The sequence below is a fragment of the Gymnogyps californianus genome, chromosome 23 (genome assembly GCF_018139145.2).
Source record: "Gymnogyps californianus isolate 813 chromosome 23, ASM1813914v2, whole genome shotgun sequence".
In the NCBI taxonomy this organism is placed as follows: Eukaryota; Metazoa; Chordata; class Aves; order Accipitriformes; family Cathartidae; genus Gymnogyps; species Gymnogyps californianus.
The window spans coordinates 3547850-3562410 of NC_059493.1; the positions used below are offsets into that span (position 1 = coordinate 3547850).

Below are 14561 nucleotides of genomic sequence, written 5' to 3' on the forward strand. Positions count from 1 at the left end.
GTGCCCGGGGTCCCCCGCCGCACCGGGCCGCTCCGTGCCGAGCCGAGCCGTGCCCGGCGCCGTGCGCCCCGTCGGGGTGTCCGTGCCCGCAGACGGCGCTGCGGAGCCGCCGCCCGGCCCGGCCCGGCCCCGTTGGGCTCCGCCGGCCCCTTCCGAGGGGGCGGCGCCGCCGCCGGGGCCGTGCTCGGCTCCGCCGCCCCACGGGGCCGCCCGGCTCGGCCGCCCGCCGGTGAGTGCGCCCGGGGGGCTGCGGGGGGGGGGGGGGGGGGGGAATGGAGCGGGGGCGCGGGGGGCGCTGGCCCCGGGATGCTGGCTGCTGTCGGGGGGGGGATGCCCGTCCCTCGGGGATGCAGCTCTCGGGGGTGCCCGGGGGTGCCCGGGGTGCTGCTCTGCCGGGTAGGGGAGGGGGGGTGCAGACAGCCTGTCCCGCAGGTGTGTCCCCCCCCGCCCCATGTCCCCGCATCCCCTCCGCCTCCTGGCATCGCCTGTCACCCGCCGTCACGCCTCGCGGGGTGCCAGGCGGCACCGCCAGCCGCCACGGCCACAAAAGCATCGCTGTGCGCCGGGGTGCCGAGCCTGGACGGAGCAGGGGACGGAGGTGGGGTGCAGGGGACAGAGGAGGGGTGCAGGGGCTGGAGAAGGGGTGCAGGGGACAGAGGAGGGGTGCAGGGGACAGAGGAGGGGTGCAGGGGCTGGAGAAGGGGTGCAGGGGACAGAGGAGGGGTGCAGGGGCTGGAGAAGGGGTGCAGGGGACAGAGGAGGGATACAGGGGACAGAGGAGGGGTGCAGGGGCTGGAGAAGGGGTGCAGCGGACAGAGGAGGGGTGCAGGACTGTTGGGGGGTCCGGGGGTCATGCCCAGCTGGGTGTCGGGGTCCCAGGGCGGCAGACCTCACTGCCCAGGGATGCTGAGCGGGGCTGGGCATGGGGAAGGGGTTTGGGGTTTCCTCCCGGCACTGCGAAGCCCAGCCCAGGAAATTCTTCCGGGCAGCCTCTCAAGCCCCTCTTTGTGCGCTTGGGATTTTTAAAATGCCTTCCCCGGCGGTTGCGGATGGGACGCCCGGCTCCCGCGGCCACCCCGGGGCTGTGCCGGCGGGGTCGGGCCCAGCTGGGCTGCCGGCTGCCGGCTGCGGTGGGACGGGACGGGGCTGGGCTGGCGCGGGGCAGCCGAGCAGGGAGCAGGGGTGCCAGACCTGACATTTAGGGGAGGGGGCTGCCCATTCCCATGGATCCCATTGAAGACAACGGCTGCCGCGCTTGCTGGGGTGCCGTGGGGACCCCGTGCTACCCCGGGGGGATCCTCAGCATCCTCTACCGGCGCGGGTTTGCTGCAGGACGAAGGACTCGGGGTGGTAGTGCTTGCAGCCCTGCTGCGTGTCCAGACCCCGCCGCGGTGAGCAGCCGGAGCCTTCCCTCGCCGGCCTCTGGCTGCCCTCGCAGCCGCATCCTCCCCTCCAAACCCCGCTGGCTTGGCCCTGCCGTGCCGTGCCACGAGCCACCGGCCTTGCTGCCAAGGCGGCACCGATTTCCTGCCTTGCACAAGGCCCCGGGGGCGGCGGGGTGACCTCGCCTGCCCCATCCCACCGGCTGCACCACCGCAGCCGGCAGCGGGTGCCTGGGACCCCCTCGTCCCTGGGTGGGCTCGGCAGGGGAGGAAGCCGCCAGCCGTGGCCGGGGGTACCGGGGCAGCAAGAGGAAGCAGCGGTGGCTGCCGGCACCCTGTGACGGCGCGAGGACACGGGTCCCCTCCCCGGAAGGAAGGCGCTGCCGGTCTCCATTGGCCCCGTGCTGGGGACCCTTGGGGTGCAGGGCCGGGGACCGGTGGGGTGCAACGGGGACAGAGGGAGGCCTCCAGCGGGTGGGCTGCCGGGCTGTGCCTCGTGGAGGGAGGAGAGGGCTCTCCTCTGCCTCGTCCCCTCGGCGCCCCGGGGTTTCCTGACGCCACGGCTCCCTTCCCGCCCAGAGCCACCCGCTGCCATGCCGGTGACAGTGACCCTGGCCGGCCCGGCCCCTTGGGGCTTCCGCATCACCGGGGGAAGAGACTTTGGGAAGCCCATCACCGTCTCCAAGGTAGGATACCCCCACGTACCCTCTGGCCCCGGGGAGGGCTGCCGGGACGCCGGGGCGGGTGCCGTGCCGGGCTGCTCTGGGGAGCGGATCCTGTTTACTGTCCTTGAGGGATCCTGCTCCGTGGGAACAGCCCCACGGCGGGCGACGATGGCGCGGGGGCTCGTGCCGCCTCTGGGCTGGGCAGGGCTGCGCCAAGTTTCCGGCTGTTGTTGCTGTGACCTTGATCCCCCCTCGCCGGTGCACACCCTGGCAGAGGGTCTGGCACCGTTTTGGTAGGGCCATGGGGACGCTGGTGGGTGGGAGCATCCCAGCGGGGTGGGATTCAGGGACTGACGTGGAGCTGGCCGCCGCCCCACCATGTGCCGGGACCTTGGCCGCGGCGATGCACGAGGGCTGCACGGGGGGATGCTGCACTGCTTCCCCCCGGCGTGCGCGGGGCCGAGGGATGGCTGGCGGGGGGCAGCGCCTCCGAGATAACACCGGGGCTGTCCCCGTGTCCCCTTCTCTGCGGAGGTGACGGAGCACGGGAAGGCGGCCGCCGGCGACCTCCGGCCGGGGGATGTCATCGTCGCCATCAATGGCGAGAGCGCTGCCGAGATGCTCAACGTGGAGGCACAGAATAAGATCAAGCAGAGCCCTGGGCAGCTCCGGCTGCAGGTGGAGAGGTGGGTGCTGTGATGGAGGCAGGGTGGCAGCCCGGACGCCTGGGTCCCCAGCCCCAGGGAAGCGGTGACACCGCGTGGGCTGGGGTACCCAACCACGTGTGCGCCGGTTGTTTTTCCCCTCCAGCGACACTTGGGGCTGTGCCTTCCCCACGGGAGCCTGTCCCGGCTCTGTAATTAAAGAGTCAGGCGGTAACGAGGCCAGGCAGCCCTGGCAGCCGTTACCTGGCCGACCGGTCCCGGTTGGGGGCCTGGGGCTGCTGCCTCTCACCACCTCCCCGGGGGGGCTGCAGGGGAATGGTCATGCCATGCCATGCCATGGGTGCACAGGGGCTACGTGCTCCTGGGGCAGATGCAGGACCCCCCCACTCTCCCTTGGTCCCCAGGTCCCCTGTGCCACCTCCCAGCCACGCCAACGGGGACGCCTCATCGGAGAGGCTGGCCACACGCTTCCAGGTGAGCCCCGGGCAGCCCCCACACACCCTGGCCCCCCACCCAGGGCTGATCTCAGCTGCTGGCGTCTCCCTCCCCTCCCCAGGACACGCTGCGGATGCAGGAAGAGAGCCAGGGTGCACGGAGAGCCTCCTACTCCAGCCCGGCATCCCTCAGCCCCCTGCCTGGCACCGGCAGGTAAGACCGGACCCAGCTGCATGTGGGGCTGCGGCGGGGTTGGCAGGGGTCCGGGCAGGGCCAGGGATTCTCCTGATGGCTCCGTCCTCTCCCCCCAGCTCGCAGCCCCTGGAGCAGGAGTTCGCCTGTCCCAGCCTCCGCCAGGTGAGCAGGGAGCCGGGGGGGGCTGTGGGGGGCCAGGCAGAGATGCTGGGGGGGGGCATCCGTGCACCGTCACCCTTTGCAGCCCCACAGCATCACCCTTTGCAGCCCCAGACTGTCACCCTTTGCAGCCTGAAACCATCACCCTTTGCAACTCCAAACCGTCCCCCTTCTTTGCAGCCCCACAGCACCCCCCTTTGCAGCCCCACAGCATCCCCCTTTGCAGCCCCATTGCCACGTTATCGCCCAGCCCTCCTCTGCCTCTGGGACCGCGTCTGCCGCGCCGCCGGTGCCGCCGGCTGCCTCCCTGCCGCGCTGGCAGGCACCCCTGGGCCCCGCGGGCACCGGCACACCTGGCCAGGGATGTTTTGCTCGCTCTTACCCGGCGCCTCTTGGCAACGGCGCCAGCCTGGGGAGGCCAAACCAGTTTGGGGAGGCCCGGCCCTGCTCCCGTGAGCCTGGGGGACTGGGGCGTTGGCAGGGCAGGGACCCGCGGCCCGGAGCACCCCTGGCAGCGCCCGCCGGCCCCTGCTGCGGTGAGATGCCCGGGGAGCGGGGCCGGGATGCTCGGGGGCTTGGGATGCCTCCCCCGCCACCCGGACCGGTCCCGGGATGCCCATGGCCGCCCCATCCCTCCCCGCTGCGGTTTCAGGCGGCTGCTGCACCCCACGGGGCAGCCGCTGGCTCCGGGGTTGGCGTCTCCCTCCTCTCCTCCCTCCCCGCTTTCTGTTTTCTTGTTTTTCAAGCCCAAATCGGGAAGCGCAGTGGCCCCGAGCACGGCCCTTCCCAGCTGCCTTTGGCCGCGGCCCCGGCCGCCTCTTGGCTCCTCCGGCCGCCCGCTCCCTCTTTCCTCCCCAGCTCATTATTTGCTTTGGTGCCGGCCCCGGAGGGTCCCTCCCTGCCCCGGAGCATCCCGCCGCAGGGCTGGGGCTGTGCGGGATGCCGTGCCCGAAACCCCCTGCCCAAAGGAGCGGGCGAGGGGAAGGGCTGCCCTTGGACCAAGCTTTTCATCGCGTCCCAGGGCAGGTTGGTGTCGGTGGGGATGAAGCCAAGGCGCCCGGCTCCACCCGTGCCTAATTTTAGCTCATCCTTCGCCTGCTCGTGACCCTGCAGAGCCCTGGCACTGCCCCTCTCCATCTCCGCGGGGTCCGGGCAGGGGCTTCTCATCCCTGTCCCCCTGTCCCCGTCCCCGGGCTCCTGCCGGGGTTTGCATCTGCGTGGCGGCTGCTCCCAGGAACATCAGCTTCCACTTAGCTGGGGTTTTGCCTTTCCTGCCTCGCCAGAGCCGCTAAGCAGGAGCAGATGCTGGGGAGGGGACGGGTGCAGGCGTAGGGTTACCGGCATGGGGAGCGGTGGGGGTGCTGCCCCTGGCCCCCCTGGGGTCCCGCTGGCCCCGGCACGGGAGGGGAGGAGAAGCAGCCCCCCCATGCAGAGCCACAGAGCATCCCTGCATCCCTCCCGGGGAGCAAGGCGGAGCACCCATCCCTCTGGGGACTGGGGCTTGGGAAAAGCCCCCGGGCCAGGTCTGGGTGTCCCTAGGATGCCCGGGGGGAGAAGGAGGGTCTGCAGGCACCCTTTCCTGCGCTCTGCCCGGGAGATGCCACGCTCACCCCCTGGGCTTGGGCCATGCTAGGGGGCTGCTGCAGCACCCCCCTGCCAGCCCCGGCACCCCGTACCCCCCCAGGGCACCCAGCACCTCTCTCCCCCTGCTAGGAGCGAGGAAGCCTGAGCCGCCAGAACAGCTCCCCGGGGTCTGTCCTGCCTCCACCCCACTGCCCACCCTCGCCGGGGCTCGGGGCCCTCCCAAACCCCTGGGAGACGTGCAGAGAGCGGCGCCGCTCTTCGCCCTCTCCCAGCTCCTGCAACAGGTACGGAGCGGGCTCGGGGCCATGCAGGGCAGCAGTTGGGGGGGGGGACACACAGAGGTGGGGAAGCCCCCAGCCCCGTGCACCCATCCCGGCGTGGCGGCTCCGCACCCTGGGGTGCACAGCGGGTGCTGCCTTGCTGAGGGAGCCCGTGCAAAGAGTTAAGAGGCAGGCAGGGACGTGGGAGGGCCGGGCAGGCTGGGGCAGCTCCCCAGGGTGGAGGGAGCAGGTGGCAGGCGGCGGGGTGCAGCCCGGCGGACCCAGGCATCCGGGTGCTGGGAATCCCCCCCCCCATTTTTCCTCCGGGGTGCCGTCCCGCAGCCTGGGCTCAGAGCCGGCCATGCGGCGCTTGGAAGAGGATTCGGAGGTCTACAAGATGCTGCAGGAGAACCGGGAGCTGCGGGCAGCCCCGCGGCAGTCCAGCACCTTCCGCCTGCTGCAGGAGGCTCTGGAGGACGAAGGTGGAGGTGAGGGGGGTACCGGGGGGAGACGGGGGGCGTCCGGCCGGGGGGCTGGCGGAACCCTGACGGCCTCGTCTCCCCACAGCCGGCCCCGCAGCCCCCTTCCCCAGCCGGCTCTCACCCAGCGCCCGCAAGCCCGTGGCCGGCGTCCAGAAGCTGCACGTCTGCGAGAAGTGCGGCAGCACCATCGCGTGAGTGGAGCTGGGGGCCAGGGGCGGGTCCCTGGGCAGGATCTGTCCCTGCCGTCACTCCCGGCAGGGCCAAAATGGGGCTGATCCTGGGCGGGGGGGGGGGACGGGCACCCCGGGGGGACACGGGGTGCCCCGCTGATGCCCCTCTCCCCATCTCCCCCAGGACGCAGGCAGTGCGGATCCAAGACGGCCGCTACCGGCACCCGTCCTGCTACGCCTGCGCCGACTGCAGCCTCAACCTGAAGATGCGGGGCCACTTTTGGGTGGGCGACGAGCTCTACTGCGAGAAGCACGCCCGTCTGCGCTACCAGGGTGCCCAGGGGGGGCCCGCCACCCCTCCTGTCTCCCCCCACTCCTGAGCCCCAGGCGCCGGCATGGTGCGATGGGGAGCTCACCGCCTGCATCCCTCTGTGTCCCGGGGAGCAGCGCGCACCTCATCCCCCCCGGGACGCCCCGCCAGCCCCACTGCTTTGGTAGGGTCGGGGTCTGCGGTGGGGGGGTGTTGGGTTGGGGGCTGAGGGCATCACCAGGTTGTGGATGGCCGGGGGGGGATGCACTGCAGCTGCCTGCCTTGGCCCTTGCTGTGTCAGTGTGTGTGATGAGCTGGGTTGGTTCTCAGCCTGGGCTGCAGCGGCTACATGTGCCCGGGGACACAGTGGGGACATGGGGAGGGGGCACAGGGATGCTTGAGCACTTAGGTACCGGAGAGGGGGCTGGCACCGCTTTGTACACTGACTGCAAAGGGCTTCTCCGAGATATTAAACCAGATCTCTATATAAATATAATATATATTTGCTCCACTCCCGTGTCTGGTCTGTGCGGGGCGGGGGGGGGGGCAGGCAGCCTGCACCCTCCCAGCGCTGGGACCGCAGGGCTGGGGGAAGGTGGGCTTCCCCCCAGCCCCAGGGTGCAGGCAGGGACCCCAGACCCCGCAGCCCTCCTGCCTGCGCCCATAGCAGCGGTGGGGAGCTGGAAGCAAAGCCCCTCCACCCCGGAGTGGGGGGGTCCAGGGCTTGGCAGAGGCTCTGTGGCACGGTGCAAAGAGGCTGGAGCCCTGTGCAGGGGTCCGGTGCTCTGGTGATACACAGGGCTCGGTGCCGGCTGGCCTTGCCCTGCTCCCAGGAAGGTCAGGGCTCCCCATGGGGCTGGACCGTCCCCTCCCTACTCCGGGCATCCCTGGGAGGTGTTGGGGCTTTATTGTGGGCTGTTGGCCGGGGCCTTTGTCCTGCGGAGGCCCAGGTAGGCTCTTATCGCTGCTCTCCACCCTCCGTGCCTGTTTGCATGGAGATGGGCTTTGCTGTTATCTGGGCTTTGCTGTTATCGGCAGCTCCCCGCCGAGCCTGGGAGAGAACCAGCCCCTTCCCATGTCCCACAGGCAGCAGGGACAGCCGGCAGCCCTGCTGCCCTTGCTGCCTGCACTGCCTGCTGCCCGATCTGCACACGCTGCAGCCCGCCGTGTGCCCCTGGGTTCGGCCCAGCTCTCACCATCGAGGCACCGAATTCCCGCAGCCCCCCCGGGAGGGATCAGCCCCGGGCCCTTTGCTGCCAGACATGTGCGGGTCTGCCTGTGCACCGGCCAGGGGGGTCCCTCTGCCTGGGGTCCCTGCCAGGTCCCGGGGCAGGCAGGGGGGCAGGCAGGCTCAGCCCCATGCCAGCTCCAGGCCTGCAGTGCTCAATGCTGTTAGGACATGGTGGCTTTAATTTAAGCATCCCCAGGGAGGGAGGGATGGAGATGGTCCTGCCCGTCTCTCCTGCCCTCGCTGCCAGCCTGGCAGCGTGTGCACGGGAAAAAGAGGAATAAACGCTTCTACCTCGGGGGGGCGGAGGACGTGAGCCCCCCACCCCCGGGGGTAGCACAACGCCGGGCGGGGGCTGGGGGCAAAGGTGCTGCCCGGGCAGGGGGCGGCACCCCCCCCCGCCCCCGCCCCCGCCCCATAGCCCTGCCCCATAGCCCTGCCCCATAAAGCAGCGGAGGAGCAGCGGGGCCGCCCCCTCCGTCCTGCCCGGCCCCCGGTGCGCTCTCCCCGGTTCCCGGTTCCCCCGCCCCGCCCGGGGGATGCTGCGCCGCCGCGGAGCCTTCAGCGTGGAGCCGCTCCGCGGCCGCGGTGAGTCGGTGGCCCCTGGGACTACGGGGGGGACCCCCGCGCAGATGGGGGGGGGGGGGGGACGGGGGACGGACACACACGTCTCTGGGGTCTAGGCTGGATTGGGGGTCCCCCAGGCTCCCCAGCTTGCCGAAGTTCATTCTGGAGGGGATCCTCAAGGATCCCTGATTTGGGGTGTCTGTGCTGAAGGGGGGCCCTGGGGGTCCCTGGCACCCCCCAATTTGTGGTGTCCGTGCTGAGGGAGGTCTCTGGGGGTCCCTGGACCACTGGTTTTTGCCCCTCCTGCTGGGAGGGACCCACGGTGCCGGCTGTGCTGGGAATTCCAACCAGGTTTTGCCTTCCAGTGTTTGGGCTTACGGGCCTGTGCCTGCACCGGGGTCGAGCCCGCTGGGTCCCCACATGCGGTGCAGGGGTCCCAGAAACCCATGGCCCATCTCTATGTGCCCCCCAGCTCAGGCTGTGCAGGGAACCCCATCCAGCAGCAAAGCCTGGGAGGTATCAGGGGTCCGAGCTGGAGCTGCGGACTCAGGGGGACCCCCAGCACGGCGGCAGCTCCCACGGGGGAGGTTTGAGCTCTCCTGGCAATGGGGAACCCCCCGTGCCCCTTCTCACCCTGCCTGTGCCCCCCAATTCAGCGGGGCTCCGAGCCCCAGTGGAACCCCCATGGTGGCGGGGCAAGTGCCGTGGCCGGGAGGAAAGCAGCCCCTCGGCACGTGGGGCCGTCCCGCGCAGCCCCGGTAGCCCGTGGAAATTCGGTGCGTGGGAGCGGGGCTGCTGGCAGCCAGCCATGCCGGGGCGGAGGGGCCACCCCACGGCATTGCTGAGATTCATGCGGCCGCTGAACGGCGGGATTGTCCGCTGGCCGGCTGCGACCTCCCGGTACCGGCTCCTGTGCCGTGCAGGCACCGGCCTCGCCAGCCCACGAGGGATGCGCGGTGAGTGGCTCCAGCCCCCGGCTGAAGCGGTGTGGCTGCACGGGGGCAGGAATTTGGGAGCACCGGCGACCCTTGGCCGGTGAATTTGGTCCAAGCCGGAGTCCTGAGCGCGGTTTCCCGAAAGCAGTGGGATTCATCCGGCACCCGGCTGTCTGCCTGCAGCCTGTCGGTGCCGAAATAACCCTCTCGCCTTCCGAGTTGGGGTGGGAAGGGAGCCCTTAACCACCGGCCCAGCCAGTATCGCCGATCCCAAATCCTGAAAGGAACCAGTTGGGAACCAGTCCTGTAATGAAGTGCCTCTGGATACAGGGCCCGTCGCCGGCTGGGGTGGCTATAAAAGGGAGCGCCGGGACGCACGCCCGGCAGTCGGCTCCGGCTCTCGGCGATGTGGGGTGGCTCCCGCACCGTCTGGAAGAGGAGGTTCAGCTGCTGTGAGTGCGTGGGGGGGGGCGTGAGCCTTGGAGCAGGGGCTTACCAGGAGGGTGGGCAGCTCTGCACCCTGAGCTGGGTGCCCGGGAGGTGCCAAAGCTTCGCTCCCCACCTCCCCGAGCCCTCCGCCATGGCCTGGCCAGGAAGGGAGGGGAGTGCCCGTGCAAGGAGGGCTGAGACCCTCGCTGCTGCGCTGCAGTCTCACCCTGAGCTGCAGGGTGATGGTAGGCACATCCCGGCCGGCGATGGCCCCCACGCTGCGGGGACAAGTGCGAGGAGCCGGCGGTCCCTGGAGCCTTCCCGTGGCAAGGGGAGGACGGACCCCGTGGCCCTGCTGTGTCCTGGGTTGGCCAGCACTGAGCCGGAGTGGGGTGCGGGGAGAGCAGGCGCTCCTGCAGCCCCGGCCAGGTCGGGGTGAGGATCGTGGGTGCTCCCCAGGCAGCTCAGCAGCGTGGCTTAGGAGAAGGGAAGATGGGAGCTGGGCGCGGGGCCATGTTTCTGGAGAGCAGCAACAACACACTGCCGTCGTACGAGCATCCCTGGCTCCGGGCAGGGGCTGCGGGGACCCTCTGGAGAGGGGTCCTCGGGCAGAGGGGGGCTGTAACTCGGCGTGGCGGCGGGGAGAGCGGCCTCGGGCACGGCTGGAGCTGCTGCGGGGCGGCTCAGGGGGCTGGGAGGGGCGGCGGGCCCACGCCCGGGCGTGCCGGGGCAGCGAGCACCCTGTCCTGCCTCTGCCCGGGGACCCTCCCATCCAACACCACCCGGCCTCCCTCGCCCCGCAGATGGTCCCTGGGAGACGGCGGAGAGCTGTGTGGTGCGCACCTCCGCCAGCGTCTACCGCCGGCTGCAGGAGAGCCCGTGGCAACCCCTGGGGGGGATGAGCGCCTGGGAACCCCCCCACCACCACCACCCTTCTCCCCCGGCAGCCCCCCGGCGAGCGGGCGGCTCCTCAAGTCCGAGTCGGAGGACTCCGGGGTGGAGATGGCCAGCAACGAGCACTCGCCCTCCACCCCCCTGGGCTCCGAGAGCAGCTTCTCCCTTGACGGCTTCCCATCGGAGAAGAGCCCCCCAAGAGAGGAGCCGGGCACCGAGCCCCCCCGGCTGCCCCGCAGCCGCTCGGCCAGCAAGAAACTGGTGCAGGCAGCACAGCGCAGCAGGAGGCAGCGGGCGCCCGGCCGCTGCCCACGACAGCTCGGCCGACGCAGTGCCAGCGCGGCCGACCTGCGGGCAGAGCCGGCACGGGACCCCCGGGAGCCGGAGGAGCCCAGCGCTGAGGACCCCGAGGGAGCGGTGCGTGCTGGGGAGGGGGGTGGCTGTGGCTTGGGGGGGGGGGGGCTCGGGCACCCGGCAGCCCTCGAGCCCCCCGGTTGCCCGCAGGCTGCGCCGGAGGCGGTGCTGCCCGTGCCAGGGCAGGGGCTGCGGTACCTAGAGCACGTCTGCCAGATGCTGGAGCGCCTGGCCCAGCTGCAGCAGGACAACCGGCTCCTCCGGCAGCAGGCGGCGGATGCCCGGCGCACCCGCCCGGATGCTGTGGTGAGGGCCGGGAGGATGTGGGGTGCACGGGGGGGGGTGATGGTGCTGGGGGGTGTCCCAGCTCACACCCTGCCTCTCATCGCCCACAGCCCACCCCGGAGCCTCCGGGGCAGGATCCAGGCATGTGGAGGGGCGAGCGGTTCCGGCCACGCTCCTGCTCGGACAGCCAGGCGCCAGGTGAGCAGGGTGGGATACAGGGATGGCGGGGCCGTGCCCGGCTGGACCCCCACACCGGCTTTGTGTGTCCCCCCCCCCATGCAGCGCCTGACCCTGGGCCATGCCGGAGGATGTGGGGGCACTCGGCCAGCTCCCCCAGCCTGCTGGACCCCTCCGAGAGCGGGGCGGGCGCCTTGACACCGGACAAGGTATGGGCCGGGGGGAGGGGGGTGGCGAGGTGAGGTGGGTGGGGGTCCCGCAGGTCCCCCCTCGCTGACGGCCGCGTCTCCCCGGCAGGACGGGCGCTCGCACTGGGGCCGGGTGAAGGTGCTGCTCACCCGCCTGACCCGCCGCTCACTGCGGGGTGGCCGCTGCAGGTAGGGCTGGGGGGTCCCGGTCACCTGGATGGAGGAGCTGCACTGCACCTATTGCATCACACCCCACTGTATGACGTCACAGCCACCCGGGGCCGGTCCCCGGCCCGGCACCCCCCCACCCCACCCTCTCTTTCCCAGAATAAAACCTTTTCACTGCCAAAGAGGCGGCTCTTTGCGAGGTGATGTGCAGTTGCGTGGTGACGTCACTCTCCTCAAGCCGGTGTGACGTCACGCGAGGGCGCGTCACGGCCGCATCACTTCCGACGGCTTTTCCGCCCCTTTTGTCCGCCCGGCCCCGGTCCCATGGCCCGGTTCAAGCGGCTGCCGCCCCCCCCCCCCGCGACCCCCCCGGGTGCTCCCCCGAGCCCCCTCCCAGGTCAGCTCCGGGGGGTCCTGCTGCCTCGGGGGGGGGGTAAAGCTTGTGTCCCCCCCCCCCCCCCGACCTCCCTGCTGAGCCCCCTGCTCCCCGCCGAGCTGCTGCCGCAGGTGGGTGGGGAGGGGGTGCCGGGGGGGGGGGGGTGTCCCCGCCGGAGGGGGGGGGATGCTCCCGGTCGCATCGCAGGTGGGGGAGAAGCAGCGGGGCTTCCTCGGGGGTGGTCACCAGCCTGCAAGAGCGTTTGGGGTGGTGGACGAGGAGGTCTTCTTCCAGCTGAGGTGAGGAGGGGGCCGGGCCGGGGGGATGCTCCGCCGCGGTGGTTTGGTGCTGATGGAGCCCCTCACCGTGTCGTCGGGTCTGCGTGGTGAAGGGCCAGGTACCGCAGGTGGGGAAGATGCTGGTGAAAGCTGCCTGCAGCCCCAGCCAGGCGCTCTCTGACCAGGTACCCCCGTTATTCCCTCCATCCCCCTCTTTCCTGGCGATTTCTTACTGTGACTTGGGTTTTTTCCTTCCCAGCAGCGTATCCCGCAGCCTCTCCCGAGACCCCCCCAGCACCACTCCCGCCCGCACCCTCCCTGGGCAGCGGCAGGGCATCCTCGGAGCCCGGCCCCAGCGCCTGCTCCAGCCTCCTGCATCCCGCCACTCCTTCCCTGGAATCGTGAGTGCTCATCCTTAACGAGGGGGGGACGGATCCGGGCACTGAGGGGTGGCAGGGGGACTCTGGCAGTGACCCTGGGGAAGGCTGGCTGTGAGCACAGGGTGATGAGGGGATGCTGGAGGTGTTCAGGTTTTCTGGGGCAGACCTACTCCTGGGTGGTGCCACCGGGTCTTAATGATCCTTGTTGCCCCCTCCCCAGCAGTGAACCTCGTCCCATCACCCCTGTCCGCTCACCTGAGTGACCTGGGATGAGGACCCAAGGGCAGGAGCGACTCGGGCAGATGGTAAGGACGGGGATGTGGGTCCCCGCTGTGGGGTGGGCATCTGGGCAGCCCCCTCCCCTGCTGCCCTGCACCGCCCGTGCCTTTTGGAGCACTAAACACTCACCTGGACCAGACCTTAAGACACGGGGCCCTTCTCTACTGGGTGCTCTGGCCACATAGTGATTTTTTTTGGGGGGGGTATGGATATCTGTGGTCGGAGAGGATCTCTCTGGTTTCTGTAAGTCTTGGGGCAGCCAGCTCTGTGCTCCCACACCGCGTGCATGGGGACCGCTTTCAGATGAGCTCGCGCAGAGCAAGCCCCAAAGCCCTCGATGCGGTTCTCTGCCTCCAGCCCCTTCTGCGATGCCGGGGAGACGCTACGGCAGCATCTAGCTGCCCCGCGGCTTCTCCCACCTCCACCCAGGCTGGCTGGACGCCCTCCCCCTCGCCGGTGGTACCCCAGCTGCATCCTGGTGGCTGACCCTGAGGAGGATGCTGAGGCCGCTCCGGATGATGCTGATTCTGCTTTCAGGGCCAAGGTGAGGAGGAGGGAGGTCTGCTCTCGGTGCAGGGCCCTGTGGCTCTCTCGCCCAGGCAATGGCTCCGGTGCCCCCGGATCACCCGGAGCAAGGGAAGGCTCCCAAGCACTCCACAAAGAAAACAGAGGTGTGGACCCAGGCGTGTGCTGGACTTGGCAGTCCTGGCAAGGGTTAATTCACTCAGTTTTGGGGGAAAGCCCTTAGGTTTGGTGGTATGCTGTCATCTGCATTTACTGCTGGACTGGTTGTGGGATGGCGTCTGCAAAACCTGCTCATGTCCCCTGGGGGTCTTGTCCCCAAGGGGGACGGGGGCTTTGGGGAGGAAGGGGGACAGTCGGGATGCTGCGACGCAACCAGGCTCACCGCCTGTCTCTGCCTAGTCCCTGCCGGGGAGGAAAGAGGACGAAGCTGCGCTCATCGGCGGAAAACGGTTCCCATCACGGGATGGCCCCATCCCGACGCTGACCCCACGGTCCTGGTGTGCACGGCCATTCGCGTGGCACAGGCTGGGCTGGACCTGAGCGGCTGGACGAAGTGGTGAGTGCCACCGGCCTGGGCATCTCTGAGCGGCGGCATCCCTTCCCTCTGCTTTTTGGAGGTCTGAGTGCTGACGTACTTCACTCAGTAGTGCTTTGGAAATCGAGGCTGAGAGCACACCGCATTGTAGAGTTAATTTTCCCTTTCTGCAAGCTCTCCCTATTAACGCTGGGATCTTGTGGGTGGTGCGAGAAACCGGTAATTATCCACTTTTACTATATAAGATGGAGTCCTCCTCCCCAGCCCGGTGCGGAGAGCATGCAGCGTGCGTCCTTGCCGGCATGCGGACCCAGCCCTGGCAAAGGGCTGCTTGTTCAGGAGCAGCTTTCCAGACGAGAGCAGAGTTTGCACCGCCGGGAATGCTCGGGTTAAGTTTCCGTCGGTGAAATCCCTCTCTTGAGCGCAGGGACGGCAGGAGGAGCTGACGGCACAGAGCAGGAGCTGGGCTCTGCTGAGCAGCTCTGGGGCTGCAGGGCGTAGGGATGGGTGGATGCACTGGATGGAGGAGAGGCAGGTTGCTGGGGATTCGGTGGCAGGGGAGGGCTGGCAGCCCTGCACAGGGTGACGCAGCGATGCAGACGAAGCCACAAGGGAAGCAAGGTGGATTTAGGAGAGCTCGGGTGGGATTTAATCCA

General features: G+C 69.9%; 2 protein-coding genes across 2 annotated transcripts; both read left to right on the plus strand.

Moving 5' to 3' along the window:
• Positions 1 to 1975: 1975 nt before the first annotated feature.
• PDLIM2 (PDZ and LIM domain 2) lies at positions 1976 to 6503 on the plus strand. The gene is made up of 9 exons (XM_050910265.1): positions 1976 to 2068; positions 2582 to 2733; positions 3117 to 3186; positions 3269 to 3360; positions 3459 to 3504; positions 5215 to 5369; positions 5688 to 5833; positions 5913 to 6018; positions 6182 to 6503. The coding sequence occupies exons 1-9, from the start codon at positions 1976 to 1978 to the stop codon at positions 6375 to 6377; spliced, it is 1056 nt and encodes a 351-aa protein (XP_050766222.1). The 3' UTR covers positions 6378 to 6503.
• A 1571-nt stretch (positions 6504 to 8074) lies between these two features.
• Positions 8075 to 11623, plus strand: C23H8orf58 (chromosome 23 C8orf58 homolog). The gene is given in 8 exon segments (XM_050910264.1): positions 8075 to 8123; positions 10270 to 10382; positions 10385 to 10746; positions 10812 to 10854; positions 10856 to 11020; positions 11110 to 11197; positions 11282 to 11385; positions 11474 to 11623. Coding segments are annotated over 8 exon segments (1008 nt in total). The 3' UTR covers positions 11558 to 11623.
• The last annotated feature ends 2938 nt before the right edge of the window (positions 11624 to 14561 follow it).